This window comes from Canis lupus, chromosome 14 (assembly GCF_011100685.1).
Source record: "Canis lupus familiaris isolate Mischka breed German Shepherd chromosome 14, alternate assembly UU_Cfam_GSD_1.0, whole genome shotgun sequence".
Classification (NCBI taxonomy): domain Eukaryota; kingdom Metazoa; phylum Chordata; class Mammalia; order Carnivora; family Canidae; genus Canis; species Canis lupus.
This window is the reverse complement of record NC_049235.1, coordinates 36,224,010-36,247,532: the sequence shown is the minus strand read 5'-3', so window position 1 is coordinate 36,247,532 and position 23,523 is coordinate 36,224,010. Positions and strand designations below refer to the sequence as shown.

Genomic DNA, 23,523 nt, shown 5'->3' with positions numbered 1-23,523 from the left:
CCTGTTGAAGGCAGACATGGTGGCTCAGATTGACTCACATAAGCAGCAGGAGACCCACTGTAGGTCAAGGAGGCATTTGTTCAGTTGAGATTTGCAATATAACCTGCAGGGGCATGACCAGAGATCAAGGAATGGAGGTAGACCATGGTGGCTCAGATTGATTCACATCAGTAGTAGGAGACCCACTGTAAGTCAGAGGGACATTGGTTCAGTTGAGGTCTGCAGGATGACCTACAGGGATGTGACCAGAGGGCAGGGAAATCCACCCAGAAGCTGAAGCAGCCATGCAGATGAATACTGATGTGAGTCTTAGTTGGTAAAAGAGAAAATGAAAAGGAAAGGAGAAACATTCAAAATCATGTGGAGAGTAAAATCCCAAGTATGAAAAGATCCTAGTCTTTTCATGGCACTCCTTAAAGTTGTACCATTTAGGTTGAGAGCTGTTCAAATGGAATCACTTGTCTTACTGGAATGAATGTTGACCAGATGCTTGCACTGAACGAGAATAAGGACATTAATTCTTTATGGCCCATGACTTGAGATGTAAGATGTAAGCATGTAAGATGTAAGCAGTTGACTTGGACAACTGCTAGACCTGCCACAGGGCAGATTGTTCCTGCTGGTACAAAGATTTGTGTGGTTCTAATGTTTCCCCTCTTCTTTCTTTCAAAATAGACTCTATCAAGAAGAATTTCCAATCCATACCTTGAACACACTCCTTCCCAGGTACGATTCTTTTCTCTTACTGCATTTTCTGAAACAATGATTTATGAATCCTGGTGTAGAATTCTCTAGTTACAGTTCTTTCCTTTGCTCTTGGGCACCCTGTCTCCTTCACTTGGGGATGACACAGCTGAAGTTTCTTGAAATGCTCTGATAACTGTGTCATGGTACAAGATGTTCACCATATAGGAAAAAAATAATTTCCCATTTTCCAAGACCTTATATTAATGTATTATCAATATGGCAGAGTTATTATATATTTTTTCAATTTGCTGTGTTAATAAAAATGCTGAATCTTTAAAAATATTTATTTATTTATTCAAGAGAGACTCAGAGACAGAGACATAGGCAGAAGGAGAAGCAGGCTTCCCACAGGAAGCATGATGCGGGGCTTGATACCAGGACCCGGATCACATTGAGCCAAAGGCAGATGCTCAACCACTGATGCCCCTAGAAATACTATATTTTTAAAATTGTGAATATTTTACACAAAAAACTTGGTGTAAGAGGGAATTGTTTATATTTGTAGTTATCAGTAAAATATTTCTATGTTCATTGAAAAAAGATGGAGAAGTCTTCATTGTGTTTAAAAATCATTTCACAAAGAGTTGTGGGTTTTTTGTTTTTTTTTTTTTCCTTTTTTCCTTTTTTTTTTTTTTTTTTTTTTTTTTTAAGGAGACTGTGAGCATTGCGAAGTCTGCAAGTTTTTGGCTTTGTTCACTATTGTATCCCCAGCATCTAGAATGGATTCTGAGAGCTGCTTATTAAGCGACTTTTGAAAGACCAAGTGAATGAATATTGGTACCTTGTTAGGACCCATCAAGGAACAGCTGACTTGTACCTCTTTTAGGGTATTCCTTTTTTTTCTTCCAAATTTTTATTTAAGTTCTAGTTAGTTAATATACAATGTAATATTTGTTCCAGGGGTAGAATTTAATGATTCATCACTTAAATGTAACACCCAGTGCTCATGATGACAAGTGACTTCCTTGATACCCATCACCCATTTAGCCCATCCCTCACTCTAGTACTTTCTGTCATCTGACTTGTTGTATTTCTGTGGGTCTTTTTGTTTTGTTTTTGTATACAGTTGCAACATGTTAAGAATAAATCATTCCTTGCCCTTCCCACTTTTTTATTAGGTTGTGTTTAGGAGGTGATAATATGAATATTAGGGAAGTGTAAGGATAGGGTTGAAATGTTCCCTGTCAAGTCATAGTCAATATATTATTAATTGGTTTGCTTCAAGAGAAGATATAAAATATTTTATAGGTGCAAAATAGTGTAAGTGCAGAAAGAGTTCACCAAGAAACAAGTAAACAGACGCAAGCATGCATTCCCAATATATATTAATTTTCATGAGCATGAAGACAGTTTATTTTTATTTAGTTTCTTTGTGAAACAGCATTTTATTGTGGAGGAAGCTGCCAATTATAGAGAAAAGAGGCGGTTATAAAGTAGGATATGGACCTCTCTAGATCTACAGAATACCCTCCTTCATCCTCTAAGAATCAGAGATGCGTATGGGTGAATTAGAAGATTTAAAAGGAAGTTAAATAAAAATTTTACGTGCTAGGTGGAATCATGAAGATGAAACCAGGATAGCTTGGAATTAACTCTGAGCTCTGCAACTGACTGAAGCTCAAACTTGAAGCAGGCATCAGCAGCCTATCACATGGTGTCACAGTGCAAGATGGTCATTAAATAGGAAAAAGTTTCCCATCTTCCAAGATTTATCAATGCATCAATATGGCAGAGTAATGTGTAGTAAAATATTCTTCAATTTTTTGTATTGATAGAAACACTATTTAAAAAAACAGATACTTAAAAAATAAAATAAAATAAAATAAAAAAACAGATACTTTATTCTGGAAACTTTGTATAAAAGATTGTAGTTAAAACAGTTTATTTGGAGAATAGTTATTGTAGCATAATAACACAAGTGGACCAATAGCAAAAATAATATAGATAGCAACATGTTGATCTATAGCTACATAGGCTAAAATTTTTTTAAACTTAGGACATGGTCATGATTTTTTTATATATAGTGTGCTATTGGCAGCTCACAAATTGTCATATTATTCTAAATTTATGGAGAATGTTTGTCTTTTTCCATTTAGATTTATGGGGAGAATTCTTCTTGTGCAGGAAGAGCATTGAGGAATATTATTATCGTTCAGGCAGCTGACCTGATAAAGGACAGAGTGAACCTCAAGGGATTTTACAGGTAACACAATTTTCTAACACCTTGTCAAAAATTGTCCTTTAAGCAAAAACTCCTAAAATGTACTGAAATCATAACCTTGATCACAAAGAGATGGACTACATCAGTACTGGGAGGATTTGTTTGAAGTGTCTATTTGGGGTATTGGTGGTGACTTTTCTCTTAGCCTCAGTGGAATGTTTGTTGACAGTAGACTCCTGGTTCTGAAGTTAGGGTATGGAATCTCCAGTTGCGGGTGGGTGGGTTCCTGAGAGAGTCTCTGCTCTGCTTCCTCTTAAATGTGATGTTTTATAATATTTGTACTGGGTATGTGCAGCATTGGGACTTCAATAAACATAGATCCCTTCTTCAGGGACCTTATCAAGGCTCTTTGAGGACTCCTGGGAGATCTATGGGAGAGGGAATTCTGCTCTTTCGGTGAGGTTGAGCCCCTCCTTGGGTCCTTCGAGGTGACAAATGGTTGGAATTTCTCCACCTTTGCCTTGTGAATAAGGGCAGAAGTATGAGAGTAAATGGATGGGCTAATGATCAGTTTTAAAGTACAATTGGACTAAGAGTGGTCACTTAGAAAGTTTAGAACACGTGTTTTCTTTCTTTTTTCTTTTTTAAGATTTTATTTATTTATTCATGAGAGACACAGAGAGAGAGGCAGAGACATAGGCATAGAGAGAGGCAGATTCCCCACTGGAAGCCTGATGCAGGACTCGGTCCCAGGACCCCGGGATCACACCCTGAGCCAACGGCAGTCACTTAACCACTGAGCCATCCATGCATCCCAGAACACATGTTTTCATTTCATGGAGTCATTTAAAGAAAAAACACAAGGAAATTACCAGCTTTTTATTTTGTCAAGTAAAGGTGTTAATATATCAAACAATATCAAAACAAAATTGTAAAAATAAAACAAAAAGAGAAAAATAGCATTTTATTATCATTATTTTTTCTTACAGAAATGAGATTGTGATATACCATAAAGAATAGGAAGAGTACTCAGAATAAATGACACCAAAAAAGTAGGAAAGGGGTGCCTCAGTGTCACAATTAAGCGTCTGACTCTTGCTTTCCGCTCAGGCTGTGATTGCAGGGTCATGAGATCAAGCCCTGCATCAGGCTCTACCCTCAGCATGGAGTCTGCTCGAGACTCCCTTTCCCTCTGCTCCTCCCCCTCCCAATAAATAAATAAATCTTTAAAAAACATAGTAGGAAAGATCCTCAGAATAAAGGACATTTCATTAAGTTAACTAAATTTAGCTTTATCTCAAACTCATTGTAATATTCCTGTTTTTTTCCATTTATCATAGTTGGGGAAAATTTCATTGTGACCTGGATTAGGGGAATAGTTATTCTCACCCTATTTGAGTAAGAAGACCTCCTTTCTATTGAGATATGACTTAAAATGCAGAATTATTCAGGGTATAGCTTGCTGAATTTTTAATTATTATATACACCTATTGTAACTCTTATCCATACCCTAGATAGTGCCTTCATGTTCTTTTCTGGTATCCCATGCTACCAACTGCTTTCTAATTGGACACTTGGCACAATCTGTTTTCTGAGGCACCATTGAGCAAAGGTGGGAGGGAAGGTTGGGAGAACTACAATTACTATTTTAAAATCCCATATTTAACTAACCACATTAGTGTGTGTGTGTGTGTGTGTGTGTGTGTATTTTTTTTTTGAAAAATATGATCTAGGTTAAGCATGATCTATCCTGTAGACAAAGCATGTTTTTTATATATGGACTCATGAACGTCTTGAAAAAAGCATACCACACCCTGCTCTCCCTTCCCCCACAAGCAATTTATAGCCCATTGTCTGAGAACCTTCGGTTTAGAGAATAGGCCAAGTAGACATGACAGGTGGGAAGAGTGGTTGCAGTCATGGGGGGACCACTTCACATAGAGCCTTTAAAAAAAATTTTTTTAATAGATGATGGTATCAACTTTAAACCTATCTATTTTTTTTTTTATTTTTTAAAAATAAAAACACATTGGATAAGTCTTTGGGTCTAGTTGTGAGTGGGCTCCTACGATTCTTTTTTAGCTACTACATACAGCTGTGTATAAGATCTGTCATTGTTCTCAGTTTCTTAATGTGGTCTCCATGGATATAGATTGAAAAAAGCAATGGGAGATGTACATTAATGAGGTTCATGGAAAAGAACCATCCATCCAAGTTAGAACATATTTAGGGTTCAGTGGGAGTAGAATGGGGAGAGAGCGTGTGCTGTGCTATTTCAGATTCCCAGTGGTTGGGCCAAAGCTTCCTATTTTCATAATCTAAGGATTGATTAGTGCCTTGGGCCTAAAGATAAAGTGCTAATATGATTGCCTAGGATGAGTCATTTTCATTTGTCTGGTAATAAATTGAGGGGAAGTGTTCCCCATGTACTACGTGAGAATTACTTTCAGAACTTTGAGGTGTTTTCTATTCCTTTTGCACTATAGGAAAAATCAGACTGGTTTCTGAGGCTTCAAATAAGTCTCCGAATACCATCACCCCATTTACATTTGAGATGAGAGTTCCGTCTGCACTTCTATGAATTAATTGCTAAAAATGCAACTAGAGACAGAAGTAGATGATGAGAAATCGAATTTTCAGTTCCAGAAATTGGAGGGGAGATAAGATAATGTTCAGTGTTTTGTTGTGGCAGTCACATTGACCTTGTAGCTAATCACATCCATATCACAATGTTCCTGCCTAGTATGGCAACTCTAGTTAGACCTACATACTTGGACGGCTTCCGGATCCAGTACAAGAGTTTAAATACACTGGGAGTAAGAACTGCTTTTGGGGGGAGGGGGATGCTCAGCTCTCTCCCTTCTATCCCTTTTCTCCCTTGGTGCTCTCCCCTAAGTTCTATAGGTTTGTTGGTTTCTGCTCAGGTTGTGATTGTTGCTGAATTGTTGCTGCCCTGGTCAGCAAGTCAGGGGAGTAGGAGTTCAGTGCAGGGGCACCTCCTCTCATGCTTTGGGTGATATTAATGATATTCCTAGTGGGGTTTCCCTGGTGCAGATGGATTATTGAAGGAGATGAGAAACATAACTTGATAATGTTGGGGGTGGAGGAGAGGAGCATCATGAGCAATGGAAGCAGTAGCTTGCTGGATGGGGTGGGGGTGAAGGGGCTCTTATTAACTATTATTGTCATGACAGTAACCCTGGTAATGTAGTTTAGGGTGTAGACTCAGCCCTGCTTCCCCAAGATCAAGGGAGCCCTTCCCAGTGAGAAGGTATTGCTGAGGGATTTGGGCTTTGTGGTCACCAACATCACCTGGGCCCCATTCAGCCACACTCCATCAGAATCCACACATTAACCAAATCTCCTAGGTGCTCCTAAACACAATTTTCAGAAGCCCTAATCTAAGAAACTTCTTCCCCATGACTTATGAGCAAGCAAACATACTCATCCATCTTAGCCACCTTTTGCAACTTGGCAGTTTGGTTTGCTTAGTAAATGTTTGGTTGCATCCTATTCCGGGTGGTGTCAGACACTGAGAGCAGGTTGAGGACTGGATTGTTCTGAGAATAAGGATTATGATGATACAGTGTTTTAATCCATGGGATAAAAGTACTTTACAAGCCCAAAGATGCTGGCTAATTGACAGAGGTGTTGAGGAATTAATTAACACTTTGAGCCTTTAACATGAAAGGTGTCTTATAGAATAGAAGTTAATATTGACTGTTTTGTCTAATTGCCTAGTTTATTGCGATCTGTTTTTTCCTTTTTTCAAAAAACATCCATTTATTTGACAGTTAATCTTTTTAGTGTCTTAATGCTAACCTGCAACTGAATGTGTCTGGTATTGCCCTGATTGCCTTAGACTATCTTTCAAACAAACAAACAAAAAGGTGATGCTTTTTCAAAGCCTGGAATATTTGCTCAAATATCTCAGCAGAGGGAACACCTGGCTGGATCAGTCAGTAGCGCATGCAACTCTTGATCTTGGTGTCATGAGTTCAAGCCCCACATTGGGTGTAAAAAAACAAAACAAAAAACCCCCCAGAACCACAACACAAATACCTTGGCAGAATAGTTTATTTTTCCTTTTACCCCTGAAGATGTAGCACCTCATGGCATTTCTTCACATTGTTGGTTATTGTGTGATTTCTAGGTACTGATGACTATGACTAATCACAAAAAATAAGCAATGTTTTTCTGTTTTAGGAATAAAATTTTGACATGTTTTGGTCCTAAAATACCAAATATAGAATAAAGATAACCATTTACATGATACATCTTTAAAAAAACAGTTTGGTGACATTTTCATAAGGGAGAATGATTTTCAGTGAAATTTCTGCAAATGAAAACTATATTTCAGTAAGTTGTCTTCTTTTGGCTTTTCATTTGAGGCTGATAAAGATGAAAAAGTAGGCATGAAAAAAACTACTTATAATGCCCAGATTGGGGCATGCTTCAAATATAGTTGTGTATTTTAAGACAGATTACAGGGGATATTTTTGTGTAAGTGGTTAGCGGAATCTATCACACACATCTGGGTTTATGGGTTTATGAGTTTATGATCTAGACTGCTTAGCTAGATTGCTTAGATGATATTAAAGAGATTAATGGTCATATTTATTATTCTTTGAGACAAATTTTAGGATTTAATATGTTTGGAGAGTAGCAAACAAAACTCTTAACTACTCATTGTGGTCCTAACTTTGTATAATCTTCTGGAATTTGTTCTCAAAAAGACTAGATAAAAGTCTGTAAAGGGCTGAACAAATGTTTATCACCATCACCTTGAGGTACTTCTCTCACCGAGGCAGAAGTATTTTCTTTATATAAGGGATTGCTTAATTTATTCCTTCCTTTGTTCAAACACATGTTTTGAGAACTTCCTATGTGCCTGGAATGATCTGATTGTTGGGGTTTAATAGTGAGTTATATACATGGTTCCCTGATATCCTGAAAATTATTCTGAAGTGAGGAAAGCAGATATGATTCACTCAGATGTACAATTACTAAATGTAGGTGTTTTGAAGCAAAAGTATGAGAGAATATGATTCTAAGTTTTCCTAAGGAGGTGATACTGAGCTGAAATCATCAGAAAAATGAATAACAGGTGCCTCAATAATAATTGAGTCCCTTGTTTTAAAAAAGCACATGAAAGGGATGATATTAAGTATCAATTCTTTGACAAATAAGTGGCGTACAAATGTCTTACTATGAATGGCTTTCCTTTTGTTCAGGAGGAGCTGTGTTGGGTCAGAGCTGGTAGACTGGCTTCTAGAACACTGTCCTTTTGTCCAGTGCAGATCTATGGCCATAGGGGTCTGGCAACTCCTCCTGGATATGGGAATTATGTTATCAGGTTAGTATTACATGTTTTGAAAACACAGAAGCGTTTATTCAGCTACCAAAATGAAATTGACTTTCTAGAGGATGTTACAATCTGGATGGAAATTGTTTTTGCAGGTAAATATTTGCATTCTCTCACATTTTATAAATAAAAGTGACCAGTCATCTTTTGATTGTTATTTCTCACTAGGTACTTGGTGACTCATAAACTACTGTGTCTAAGAGTCTTTCCCTTACCTCTCCTCTATTCAAAAGGGTGCTCACAACTTTTTTTTAAATCAGTGATATCTTTAGGTGCTCTAAATGTGTGATTTATCTAGCTGCACTTAGAATAATTGTCAGAAACTGATTTTATGAGTGGAATGTTATATCATTTTAATTGACTAATCATGAACAATTAGAGATATGACCTATGGAAATTAGCTGTTTAAGCAGAACACAAAATAGATGTTAACTAGCAACTAAAATAGATGGCAGATATCTCTTTTCTTAGTTGAGCCCAGGGAATTGAAGAATTAGAAGTCAAGCAATCTGGATTCTTTATTTACCTTTATCATGCAGGTGCTTGGTCACTAGGAAGCCCCTTTTATTACCCATAGGTAATAAATATTGAGGGTCAGAGAGCTTAGTAAGTTTCAGAGTCATACCTGAAGTCCCAGTATAGTACATATAGACATGTGGGTATAATTTTAATAAGCTGGTAATACCCAGCACACTTATTTAGAAAAACAATAACTATCTTTGAATGTTATCAGCTTGCTTGTGAGGTTCATATTTCTGGTTAGCAAAAAAATTTGTGTCAGTGTTTTTTTGGATAAGTCCCTAATTCTTGATTTCTTTTATTTTTTTTTTAAATTTTTTTTTAAAATTTTTATTTATTTATGATAGTCACAGAGAGAGAGAGAGAGAGGCAGAGACATAGGCCGAGGGAGAAGCAGGCTCCATGCACCGGGAGCCTGATGTGGGATTCGATCCCGGGTCTCCAGGATCGCGCCCTGGGCCAAAGGCAGGCACCAAACCGCTGCACCACCCAGGGATCCCTCTTGATTTCTTTTAAAACAACCTGGGTAGCATTGATATTTTGTGCCAGATCATTCTTAGTTGCAGGGGCCTGTCTTGTACATTATAAGATGTTTAGCAGTATCACTTTCTCTACCCAGCAGATGCCAGTAGCCCCCCTAGTAGTGAAAATCAAGAATGTCTCCAGACATCACCAAATGTCCCTTGGGTGGCACAGTTGTCCCCAGTTGAAAACCATGGGTTTAAAACTTGGCATAGTTTTATATTTGTGTATCACTAAAGTAATTATGTATTAGTTTGCTTTGAGACACACAAAAGTTGTTCTCCCCACTTTTTGAATTGCTATTGATTTCATCTGTCTGTGAAGCAGAAAAATCATAAAACGTGTGTGACTATGCTGGCTAAAGCCTCAAGTAATAAAAATAGGCTGGTCAGTAAGTCCCTTTTAATTCAATGGGATTGTGAACATGAATGGACTTAGAATATATAATTATAGTCCTACTCCTGGGTCCTCCCTGATAATTAGTAGGGCTTTCAATTTATTATTTGGTTTATGACTCTCTAAATAATATACTTTAAAAAATGAATCCTCCCCTTTTTTGTCTCCCAACAGTGGACCAAAACTTATACTTTCAAGATACCTATGTTTTCTACCAGTTTTCTTCTGATGAATGTAGCTACTTGTACTGTGAATTTGAAAGAGAAGAAGAATGGCAGAATGGTGTCAAACTTTTACTGCAACTCGTGCCTCTCATTCCTGCTAGAGCTGGCATCTGTGAACTGTAAGTAGATGCTCTTTTGCTCTGTTATAAAATTAATCTCGCTTAAAGAATATTTACTGTTTCTAGGGACTGTGCTCTGCTCTTTACTGGCACCATCTCCTCTAAGAGATAGCTGACCCATTCCCCTTTCCCAGATGCAAGTTTATAAAGTTAAAAGAAATGGCCAGAAATTAAATCCAGCTAAAAAAATGGCTGAACTGATATTATTCAAATTGCAGAAGTTCATGCCTCGCCAGCTGCACCATGCTGCATCTAATTTAATCATCACTATATGAGTAGCGATCTAAATTAGGAATAAAGATGATTTGGCTTAGATTGAAATAAAATAATAACTGACATATTATCCACTTTCCAAATCATGACTTTCCTAAGAAAGAGCTCAACAGACCTCTCTGAAAATAAGCGAGAAGCAACATTTGGCAAATTAAAACACGTGAATCACTATCACATGAAGATAGTGAATCACTATATGATTAAAATGAATTAAAATTCATTAAAGAAGGCTTGGGAGCAGGGCTTGAGTCCTGATATGGTGCAGTTGACATGTCTTTGTCTCTCCACAGCATTCATGATGTGCTTATTTTGGAATAATGAATTTCAGGTGAAGATTTTCCATCAATAATTTTATATACTCAGTTTTCAGAATATATTTCCATCCTGTTGACTCTCTCAGGTCTGTGAGATGAGCAGGGCAAGTGGTATCATTTTTATCTAATGGGTAGGAAAGTAGGTTCCAGAAGAAACACCTACAATCATTGCAATGTTGAGTTACTCTTGTTAAAAAAAGAAAAAAGAAAAGAAGACTGGACAGTTAATCCAGGCTTTTAGGAAAGATGTTAAGTATTAGAATAATAATGAGACATGGTGCTAATAGGTTGATTGTAGAAACACATTTTATGTCAGAAACTCTGATTACTGCTTTATATTATTTCATCTTCAAGTGAATTGTAGAAGACGGTTATTCCTACTGTCATTATTTTGTAAGTGAGGAAAATGCACAGAGGTCAGGTGACCTATCCAAGGTCAAATGAGTGGTGGGTGGAATGTTAGGGTTTGAATCCATGTCCATGTGACTCTAACACCAATGCTTTTTAAACTTGCCTAGAATGTGTTCCCAAGAGTTCTGGGGGTCATTCCAGCTGCCCTTTGTAAGACACTATAAACAGAAACTATAAAAATGTAGACTGACTCTGAAATGGTTATGACTTTACCTTCATCACTGCTCATAGAGGACCTTGGAATGGTAAAGCAAAATTCAAATGTAATTCTTCACTCAATCGTATAAGTACAGAAAATGTTCGTTTGTATAATATGCTTTTAATAGAGGTCAGAATTGCCTGAGAAAAGTCAAAGAGCATTTTAATAAACTTTAACAAGCTTTCCAAGAAGGAGCGTGTGCTTCAGAAGCTAGAGATGACTGTGACTTGCTTTGACACTGTGGGACTGGCATTCTCTAGCAGCTCTTCCTAACCATTTCCTTTGCTACATGCAAGATCGAAGTGTGTACAGTCTCACGGATGTACACAGGTTAACAGGGGCTAAAGGGCAGCTGAAATTAACTTGCAGGCAGTCCTCATGATTTCGCTCCAGGGTTTTCTCCTTGACTTAGAAAACAGATTGGAATGCCACTGTGTGAGATGATCTTGTTATAGGGAAACTCTGAGTCCACTGTGGGTTCTAAAAATTATTTTCAAAATTTGTTTCCTAACATTAATTCCAGAATACTTGCAGTTATTAATCACACTGATCACTGAACACAAATGTCATGCCTCTGGAGTTGATAATCATTGCAGTATGCCTTGTTTATCATCAAATTTTATTGGTGGTAGTGGTGGTGTGAATATGTACATTGGGAGTGGTAATTCCTCTGAGGTAATTGTCTTTGGGGAGTTATGGATCCATCTGTCCCATATTACAAGTACTACCTATAAAAAGATCAAATTAATAAGCTACTGCAAGTCTCTAATGGCAGAAGATATATATATATATATACACACACACACACACATACATACATACATACACACACACAAAAAAAATACATAATTTTTTTTTCTATGCTATAGTTACAAGCAAACTTCTAAGCTAGGGTAAAATTTTTGGTTAAATTTTGGAAAGCCAAGGTTTAGGTTATCCAGACTTAGAAGAGATGACGGTTAGAAAAAAGATGCCCAGAGACACTGTTATCTTCCAGTTGTGATGGCACAGCCTCCTGTGGCTCAATGCATGTAATCCCATTATAACATCTTTCATCTGGTGATCCCCATTCATTCTAGCTCCCATCTCACACCTGTTTATTCCTTCCTGCCTGTGTGGTGCTCTGCTCCTTCCTCTGCCTTTTTCCTTGTCTAGTCAAATTCTACCCACCCCTCAAGGGGGAGCCCAAGTCCTACCTTGACCACAAAACTTCCACAATGTCTCCAGTTCCTGTCTGTCTGATTTTTAGTAAGTAATGACTCTTGCTGTTTGCATCTCCAAATTTTTTCATTCTTCTATGCCATTCTTAGTCCTGTGTTATCCATTCTGCTCTCTCAGTCCATTTTTATCCATTCTAACTGAAATGGCCTCTAAAGTCCTCTTGATTCACTAACTTGCACTGGCTATTCACAAGCTGAAAATCCTGTGGTCCTTTTACTAGCCTTTTTGATATTTGAAGGCTTTTAAGGTCTGTGTATGTGGTTCTACATTGGGTCCCTCTAATTGACCATCTTCTAAATCTCTGCAAAATTATGTGAGGAAACCACTTATAGTCTCTATATAAACACATTCTGAACAAATGTATTTTTTTAAGTGGATTTTTTTTGTCCATTTAGAAAAGAATGTTTAAAGCAGGATGGCAAATGGAGCTTTTACAGGTTTCTGGCTAATGTGAGGGGAAAAAAATTCCTTTTCTCTACAAAATAACTTTTACATCCAAAATGAGTAGATAATTTGAAAGAAGTGAGTGAATCAGTTCTCAAGGGTACTATCTCTGGGAGAAAAAATAACAGTCATGGTATTTTATTCAAACTGAAAGCCAAATCAATTCGTTCACAATGGACTTTTTTCTAATTTTTTAAAAAATTCTGTATGGTGGGGAGTAGTTAGAAATGCTGAAGTAACAGTAGGGAATGGCAGCCTAAGAGTTCTTTCAGGACTAGTGAAAAATTTGAAGATTTACACTATGAGGAAGCTTGGCTGTTTCTGTTCAACCACCTTTACAGGGGTTGCCAGCTTACTAGGGGTAGGAGCAGTAGTGCTCTGAGTGGACTGCAGTCTGTGAACCTCAAATACATGAAACTATATTCTCCAATTACAGGGCAGTTAGAATTTAAGCTGTTATTAAGAGTTCTAGAGGATTGCTAAGATTTAACTCACGTGACACTCAGACATGTAAAGAAAAATGTAACATCTTCATTTTTTCCTCTGGGTAATCTATTATTGTCCTTGTGACCCTCCATCTTTCTAGATAGCCAGAAAGAAGGGAAAGAAACCCATAACTTGAGTCTAATCCAGTTAAATTATTCTAATAAGGTAATTTAAAAGGCTGTTTAGCATATTTTGGTAAAAAGGTTCAGTCTTTGCCCACTCCTTGTTCCTCAGCAAGACAACCTCTGGTGTGTGGTGAGTAACAGGGGTCTCTTAAGCCTGGTAGAGAAGGCTCTCCTATCAGGGTGGACCCTTTCCTATCTCCACTGATTTTTGCCTATTGGCTGGGCCGCCACTTCTCTGATATCTCTGAAGTATAACTGTGGTGTTTTGTTGGCATCTGCTGTGGAACCTGGGGCTGGTACAAGTTGAGTTTGTCCATCTTGGCAGGATGAGTGCCTGTTGGTCCTGCCTGGCTGATGGGCCTTCCTATGTACCTACTGGCATTGCTGATGCTCTTGAGGGGTCTGGCTGTGGCTTCCACAGATAGCCCATTCAGTCAGCTACATGACCTCTGTTGAAACAGCTCCCTCTCATAGCATCCTAGCCTGATTTACCTGGATTCTAACTAAGAAACAAAACAAAAACATTCATTGTTGTTACCGTCATATAACAGTGTGCTTAATCGAATGGTATCTTAACTTTCAGATTCCTAACTAACCAACACTAGAGAAAGCTCAGTCCAGTGGGTTAAGATGAATTTATTAGGGTGCCTGGGTGGCTCATTTGGTTGAATGTCTGACTCTTGGTTTTGACTCAGGTCATGAGACTGAGCCTGCACTGGGCTGTGTGCTGGATTTGGAGCTCACTTAAGATTCTCTCTCCCTGCCCCTCCCCTTTGTCCCTCACCTCCCCCCACCCCCCTCTTAAAAAAAGGTTGAATTTATTAGCATTCATTATTCCATGTTCTAGACAGAAGCAAAAGGGTACTTGAGGTAGATGGAACAGTGTGCAGAGCATGAAGTTGAGAATAGAGGTGGCATGTTAAGGCAGTGCAAGGCAGCTTGATGTGGCTGGAGCAGTGAGTCACAGCGAGAGGCACTCAGACTTTGAGAAGGGTGGGGAGCAAGTCTCAGATTGAATGCAGGGGTGTGTAAACCCATAGGGAAGACAGGTATTATCTTTATATTGAATAAAAAGAATGATATAACTGTGTATCTTTGATGCCGAAATAAATAAAATATAGTTTGTTACTTGAATTCACAGCAACATTTTGGTCATGTGTTTGCTTAATCAACATGTACAGAGTTCATGTGTCTGTGAACCATTTCTATATAAAAGGGGTCTCACTACTTACAAAATGGGAAAGGACTGGCTTAGTCACTTGGCCTGAGCTGCCCTGGCAGTGACAACAATGATAAAATCAATAGTAGCAGTAATGATTCACACTTCTTACAACAGATGTTTAAAGTTATAGATGAAGCTGCTGAGGCAAGGTGGGTTACATAACTTGCCAAAGGGGCAGGCCTCTACAGAGGTGACAGTTATGTAAATTGAAGGCAGAAGGTGAATTTGGAAGTGACCTTTGTGTCAATGAACAATGGTTCTCAGCCATGATCCTTTCAAAAAGAAGGAGGCATAATCTGAGATCTACTGAATCAAGCCAGGGATGAAAAGATGAGACAGTCCTATCAGCACTTTATATCAAGTTCCAAAGGTGAGGCTAATGTACACGAAAGTTGAAATCTACAGTTCTATAAAGTTAGCCATACAGAAAGAGCTTGGTTAAGTGATAGGAAATGTGAATGCTAATTAAATCAAAGTTGTAAAATACTATGTAAAGAAGTCCAATTACTACCATTATGATGAAGATTTTATCATGCATGGTACTTGCTGCCACTTGGCTGACACTCCTAAAATTCCATACATTTAACTTCATAAACATTTCTATTTGGAAGGGAGTCTGGAGTCCTTAGGTAATTGAATTTGCTCCTCTTAGTTTTTAGGTAAGGAAAAGGAGCAAGGAGAAGAAGGTCTGGGAGAAGGCAAACACTGGTCACCAGTACTCTTCCACAATAGGCATTAACTGAGCATCTGGTTTGTATGAGATACGAGTTTGTGCTTTGCCCTGTGGGGATACGACCATACTTACATATGGTCATATGTAAGGCCTTTAATGAGGCCAGCATTATTAGGACAAAGTTCAGAAAGAGAAGATGAATGTGAAAACCAGAATCTTTCTCAACAAATATTAGTAAATGGGATTCAGCAATATATAAAAGTGATAATACATCATGTAAAACAGGAGTTTATCCCAGGAATAAAAGGATGGTTCAAAGCTTAAAATCAATCAGTGTAATTCACCAGATTTAATCTAATAGGAAAAACTGCTTGATAAACTCCATAGAAAAAGAGAAAGCATTTGAAAAAATTCAGCATCCATTCATGATAAAAATTCTTAGAAAACTAGGAATATAAGGAAACTTCTCCAACCTGATAAAACCTATGGCTTGCATCATACTTAATTGTGAAAGACTAGGGACACCTGGGAAGCTCAGTTGCTTAAGCGTCTGTCTTCAGCTCAGGTCATGAAGCTCAGGGTCCTGGGATCGAGCCCTGCATTGGGCTCTCTGCTCAGTGGGGAGCCTGCTTCTCCCTCTGCCTGCCACTCTGCCTATTTGTGTGCATTTGTGCTCTCTCTGTCAAATAAATAAAATCTTTTTTTAAGAATATTTAAATATATTTTTAAAAAAAGTAGTGAAAGATTTAATCCTTTCCCACTAAGGGAACAAGGCTAATACATCTCCTTTTAATCACTTCTCTTCAACACTAGTCAGTGCAATAGGCAAGATAAAGAAATAAAAGTTATACAGACTAGAAGAAAAAATAAAGCCACCTCTCTTTGTGAATCACCTAATTATAGAAATAGAAAATCCCAAGCGATCTACAAAAAACCTACTAGAAATAACAAGCAGGTTATACACTAATGCCACTACCACCTAATGCCCTGTCACCCCTGCTCTTTTATTCTCCTTATCCTGCCTAATTTTTCCTGTCTACCCGACATGTGTAAGTGAGAAATCCATTGGCATCCTTAATTTCTGAACTGGCACTGGATTAACACCTTCTAAATGAGAGATCAATGTCAAGTTTGCCGTTCCTATGTCCCAAACCTACCTGTTGTATTCCTGACCTTTCCTAATTAGATTCTCATTTTATGCTCTTTGGGAAAAAGGGAATAAATACTGGATGAGTAAACATTTTTGAGGATTTCTCAAAAAAAATTTCATAATGGAACTTGACATAGATTTTGTATTACGATCATAGATGAAGAAAATTTCCATTTGCTACTTTAAATTGTATGAAAAATGCTGTGAAATCAGCTGGTCTTAATCTTTGTTATTACTCATCACCCCCTCTCCCAAGGAAACACTAAGCCCTCCAAAATTTCCATTGTTTACAGAAAAGGCTTGTTCTAGGTGTGGGAACAGATGGCTTATTTTTATCAGAGTACATAATTATTTAAGAGTAGTGCAGGAATTTTAACAAAAACTGAACTTTTAGATTTGGTTGTGCTTGCATTTGGAATGTATCTGTTTAATTAAATATTAACTATTAATCCTCATCTTCAATATAAAATGCAAAAAAGAGATCCATATTAACTAATTTTATTCAATTTTTAAAAAAATATTTTATTTATTTATTCATGAAAGACACAGAGAGAGAAAGGCAGAGACGTAGGCAGAGGGAGAAGCAGGCTCCAGGCAGGAAGCCTGATGTGGGACTCAATCCTGAGACCGTGGATCACGCCCTGAGCCAGGGGCAGATGTTCAACCACTGAGCCACCCAGGCATCCCAATTTTATTCAATTTTAGATGAATGTGTAACTATATATCCTGGACCCTCAGTGAAACCTGTCACATTCACATTTTACTAGGGTTTGGTAAATTGCTCTGTAGGCACAGCTAGTAGCCTGATCCTATAGAAAATTAACTTCTCTTTAGGTTGAATAGGCATTTGTATTCATGATATCAAAGATCTCAAGAAAAATCAAATTCTCATTTTTCTACCATCCCGATTTTCTTTTTTGTCATAAGAATTTGCTTTGTTAAGCAAAATCGGTGTGTCCAGAATAAGATGTTAGACTGAAGGGACAGTGCTTGAGTGTACTTTTTTTTTTTTTTTTAACTCTCCTGGGGTCAGTGGGTATTAGATGTGGTGGAGATTGAGTCGGTGCTGCTGGAGGAGCATTCTCTTTGGCAGTGTCTAGGACTTGATATCCATGATATCTAAAGAATAAAAATTTCAGATCTCACCCAGGAAATAGTTCTGAAGGAGAAAGTCCATGAAGTTTCCTTGCCTGACAGCCAGCAAGTACAGAACAAACTCTGGTTGTCCCAGAAGAATGTGAACAGTGGCAGCATCAGCTTACTTAACATCATTCCTTCTCCACTTGATGGAGGAAAGAGCCCCTCTTTCTGCCCCAGACCCATTCTTCTTGCTGGGCTGTGGGTCTTACCCCTCCTTGGAGACTTTCCTTTCCTGCTCTCTCAGTATCTGTTGGCTCTCTCTTCTCCTTCAGCAAACAAATGATTCCTTCAATCATAATAACAAGAAACCAACCAACATTTGATTTTATATTTTCTTCTATTTATTTCTCCATCCATCTTACTTGTTTTAGAGCCAAAGTTCATAGCTCTCAGCACAAAATCCAAACCCTGTAGCAGTATCAAATGAGGGCCTGACTGGCCTGGCCTTGGCTTTATCTCCTGCCATTTCCTACTTCCTTGTCCTGCTGATCCTGCTGCAATTCCAGGGCCACTCCTTATCCATCAGATTCTCACCCTGGATATCACTTCTCCCAAGAAGTGGCCTCTGACAATCACAGATAAGGCTAAGTGACTCTCACTTGTGTTGGCAGAGTATCTTAAAGATGGATTTTGCTAAATCCACTAAATGTTTTGTTTTATTTTCATATATGCGTGTGTGTGCTACGTATCTTCTATTTGTTGTGACATCATGTTTGAAAGGTTCCTGTATAGGTTGTCTTGGTTCTGGTTTTTTCCATGCCCTAAAATTTCATCAGCCTCTAGCAGAGGTAGTCTCAGGTCCATCCTAAATATTGTATTTCCCTCTATCCCCTCCAAACCAAACACATAGCACAGGACAGCTCAACATCAGCCCAGCTTTGTGGGTGTGGGTGATGGTAGAGAAGTAGTGAACAGGCCTGCCTGACATGCCCCTGGAACAGACTCTTCCCTGTTAGAATTCTGATTTGTGGAGGTTGGCATGATCTCCACCTTCCTTGAGTCCCAATCTAGAATATCTCTGTTTAATGTAAAGGTTGATGTGTAGTGTGTGTGCAGGAAGCACTGAGACTCAAATGCAACCCCTGAGATGGCAATAATAGCATTTTACATGGAAGCTGACTGAGGCCACGTCTCTTGTTGTTAGGGTTTCTTTGTAATGTGTAGCTAGTATAGTGTTGGCACAGGTATGTCTAGAAGGTCATGGATAATCCCTCAGCTCTTTGGCATGTGCCAGTTGTGCAAAGTGTCCACACCTTGAACTACTTGACTCCAAATCTTTGCATTCCGACAAACATAAGATAGACATTTAACACATTTTCCTAAAGGAACAATGTTATACATAGTGGTAGCTCTTGGCAGCCCACATATCCTACTCAGTATTGAGATATAGATGGAGAGACAGAACTCGTACATTTTTTTTTTTTTTATGATAGTCGCACAGAGAGAGAGAGAGAGAGAGAGAGAGAGAGAGGCAGAGACACAGGCAGAGGGAGAAGCAGGCTCCATGCACCGGGAGCCGGATGTGGGATTTGATCCCGTGTCTCCAGGATCGCGCCCTGGGCCAAAGGCAGGCGCTTAACCACTGCGCCACCCAGGGATCCCCAGAACTCATACATTTTTGAAGTATCAATATCCAAATGTAAAGTGGTATTATTCGGATAATATTTCTATAATAAAATGCCTCTAGTTTTCTACCCTGAAATACCATGAAACTTCTTACAGTTAAAAAAGAAATAGGGTTTTCCAACTCGAAGATGGTGTTGGTTGCTCTGGAATCCTAAGGTACAAATATTTTGGACAAAATCTGGTTGAGGAGTCTGAGTTCTGTCTTTTCTATAGAAGATGTGTGGCAGGCTTTATTTTTAAGAACTTCATTGGAATAATCTCAAACCCAGTAAATTAATTCTCATGAAGGAATTCTCACTAAGAATTCGAGGAAACCCTGCAGGGATACCAGTTAAATCCAAGTTGTTAGGAATTACCAACTATACCTAACTGGTATAAAATAAATTCCATTGCCCGGATAATGGCCCCTGGGTGCTGTTTCCTAAGGCTCGTTATTGGAACTCAACAGTATATGACTATTTAACCATCAGAGCTGAGAGATGTTCTTGGATGGGGACTCACTGTTCTTTTGCTGCAGGATAAATTGTGCAAATCATTGTCAAACAATTGGCTTTCACAGTCACTACGTCAATACTAATTATTTCTTAGAAGAAGATGAGGAGGTGGGAGTGATCCTTGTATTGCTATTACTTTATTTAAGATACTTTCAGAGTTACCACATCTTTGGTATTTGATCTAAGAAAGTCGTTGTTGGATTTGAATGATGAGGAGGTCTCTGAAAGCCAACTGCTGCAGGGTGCTGGGAGAATGATGGAGTAGCTCAGGGAAAGCATTCTTGAGTAAAAGCAGTGTCCTTCCGTTGAATTGCCTACAGATAACAAGCTAATATCTTATGCAGTGGTGGTCCTGGGATCGTGATTCATAGACCATTCCTTGAAGTTCAGGTACTCAGTTAATTTATTCAACAGTTATTTATTGAATGCCTCTTATGTGCTAGGTTGTATTCTAAGTGTGGGGGATGTAATCGTGAACAAAACTGAAATCTCCATTCCTATGGAGCCTACAGTCTAGCGGGGGAGGACAGACAATTTCCTAAATAAACAGACTTATGTTGAAGATAGAAAACTTCATGAAGATAAAGTAGGAAGTGAGGGATATAGATAAGGGTCAGGAAAGAAGTTGACAGAGATCTCAAGGATGTGAGGCAGAAGCGAGGTGGATATCTGTGGGAAGTGTGCTAGGTCAAGGGGGTAGCCAGTACAGAGGTCTAAGGTAGAAGCATTAAGGACAGAACAAATGTGAGGGGAGGGAGAGTTGTCAGCCACTGTAAAGACTTTGGTTTTATACTGAGGGAGATAGAGAGTCATTTGAGGATTTTGGGAGATGGAGAGTCATTTGAGGATTTTGAACAGAGAAGGGACATGATCTGACTTACATATTAACAAGACCACCCAAGCTCCTGGGTCCAGGTAAGAGATTTGGTGGCTGGGACAACAGTGATGGTGGTGGTAGAGGTAGTGAGAAGTGGCCAGATGAGAGATACACCTTGAAAGTAGAGCCAATAAGATTTTAGGATTGTTACAGTATAGAGTTTAAAAGAGTAGGGATCAAGGATGACTTCCAGCTTGAAGAATGGTGTTGTCATTGATATTAAGGTGAGGAAGACTGTAGAGAGGGCAAGAGTTGGTTTTGTTTTGTTTTTGGTGGGGACTGGGTAGAATGATAATGTGTGCTGTTTGATGGTTAAAGGGGCAAAGGCAGCTTTTGCCATTCTTATGTCCTCACATTGGCACCCTTAGATATTGTAGACCTCTAAAACTATAGAAGCCGCCTGCCTACAGTACCAGGACTCAATATTTTGTCTTGGAGAATTACTGGGCCTGGCTTGAGCTGTTGGTAAGCAGAGACCTTGAGAAACAGCCATGGGAATTTGTAAATTTGTAGTGCGTGCTGGGCCAGAGTTTCCTGCTGGCACACTCTGGGATGGGTCTTCCTTCCGGGGGTCACTGCTTGTCTCTTTCTGTCTCATGTCACTTGTCACTACCATTACCTGCTGATTCTAGCTGAAGTTTCTCTGCTTCCCTTCTCTAACCACTGACAGACCACACAGAGCTTCTCTCTTCCTCTCTTGTTCACTGATCCACTTGAGTAATAATGGGAAAATATGAAAGTATTACAGTCGATTCTTTTCTTTATTCTCCCTTGTCCTGTTTCGTTATCTGTTTTGATCTGATATGTGAGAACTTTGTCTTCACTTGATTGTAGTGACATGTATTCACATACATAAAGACTTTATCTCATATCATAAAAATACATTTTGGGGGGACAGAGTCTGGCGTTTCTGGGCATTTTGGTATAGAGCTAGGGAAGGGCAAATGGTAAGGAAGGAAGGAGAGTGATTAGGTGTTACCCTTCCCTCTCTCTAAGCTCTTCCACTGTTTGCTTATTACCACCAGACCTGCTCCTAAGACATTACTTTTAGGTCAGATGCGGGTGCTTCCTGGTACAGGAGACGACAGATGGGGCATATTATTGGGAAATGAGGAGTATTTCTGAATTCTAGAGCTTTCAGCAGGTTGTAGGATAATCCCTGAGAGTTTGAACTCTGAGAAGAGCAGGACCAGATCTCAGTTTCAGAAAGATAATCCTGGTGTCTAAAGGAGATTGGGCACAGGAGGAGAAGCCAAACACAGAGAAGTTGGTTAGAAGATAGTAAAAATAATTGGTGCAATAGAAGGAGAGGGCTTCAATTGTCAGTGAGGCTTAAGAGAGGAACTGAAGGAAACAGAAGGAATGGCCAGGGGGTGACCACAGAGGCTGAGGCATGAGAGGTGCTTGTAGAACCAGTGGAGGCAGGAGGCAAAAGCAGCACAATATGTTGTGTTGATCTCAAGGAACCTATAAGAAAATAAGGTTTTTGGAATTGCTCCTCAGAGCCCCTTTGAAGGCAGATGGTAAAACAAGGTGAGCTTGGGGGAGATTCAGGGGCTGGAGAATGACTTGAGTGCACTGGGCACCAGTGGTGATGGTTGTGGTGATAAAATTGGGACGAGGGCTGCAGGACAGCTCTTGGTAGGTCATCTCTGTGTCTTTCTTACACATACTGCCTTCAGAAACACTTTTTGCCAAGGCATATTTTGTGCTGGAAAAATGACAAAGGTAATTTTGCTCCTGAACAGGGACTAAATTATTTGTCAATAAACCATCAGGGGCCTCAGCCCTTACTCAAGAAGTAGCCATTATCCATCACAGACACAAGAACTTCTCTTGGAACTCTGAGTTCCTTTCAGCAGTTTGTTGTAAACACATTCATGATGGAATCTGCGCTGGTGCGAAATACCTCATGCCTGTGAACTAATCGTTGAGCAATGAATGTGTCAGGGTCTGAGAAACAGGAGCCGGTGTGACCAGCTGCAGACTGCAGACATGGGCAGGTGCCGAGCCCTTGCCTGGTGCCCTTGTGCCCAGTGCGTTTGTTTGGCTCCTGACTTCTTGTCACATCTTCTTGTCACCTCGACTTAATCCTATAAACCTGGTTTGATGGCTTAGGTTCTAAAGGGTTGCAGATCTCTTTCTTCTCTGTAGAACATCTTGTATATGGAATCCCCAGGAATAGATCATTTTAATCATAAAGTTCAGTGTTGCACAATTCATGATCAGGGTAACTTGCTTTTTTGGGGATACGGGAAGTGACAACGCTCAGTTCCCACTGTTTTTATGGGGCAGATTATTAACTGATATGTCAAACACTTTGCAACACAGGTAATTAAGTCACTTGACGTCAGCACCACTTCATACCCATATCGTGCAGTCCTTGTAAAGGCACTGGTTTTCATCCACAGCTCTGACTTAGTATTTTTTTTTTTCCTATGAAAGGTTTTTAAAAACATAGAAACAAGAAGCCAATGCCAGAATTGATCCGACTGGCCTTTCCCTTCTTAAAGAGCTTCTCCTTAGCCCTCTTGCCCCACAAAGCGAGCCCGTCAGCAGGCCCACTGCAGTTAAGGAGATTGAAATCAATCATTGCGCTGCCGTTCTGATAACACTGCCCTGCAGGGCAATTACCAGCGATCCCTCCACATCCACGAAGGTGTCGAAAGGGATTGCTGTGGGAATAGATCTGGGAGACAATTACATATGTTCAGTTGGCATTAATTTCTTTTTCTTTGACCAAGCCAGGAAAAAAAAATGTTTTATAAAATTTGCTTTAAGTTGATAATTTTGGTATACCTGAAACTAAGGTAAT

At 39.1% G+C, this 23,523-nt stretch overlaps 1 protein-coding gene across 1 annotated transcript in view; it reads left to right on the top strand.

Annotated features, from left to right (window-relative positions):
- RAPGEF5 (Rap guanine nucleotide exchange factor 5) overlaps window positions 1-23,523 on the top strand; it is a 229,878-nt gene that overhangs the window by 39,801 nt on the left and 166,554 nt on the right. Inside the window, exons 2-5 of the mRNA XM_038557080.1 lie at window positions 676-726; window positions 2,844-2,950; window positions 8,143-8,264; window positions 9,885-10,053. Of these exons, the coding sequence (XP_038413008.1) occupies window positions 676-726; window positions 2,844-2,950; window positions 8,143-8,264; window positions 9,885-10,053 (449 nt within the window). The remainder of the gene's footprint in view (window positions 1-675; window positions 727-2,843; window positions 2,951-8,142; window positions 8,265-9,884; window positions 10,054-23,523) is intronic.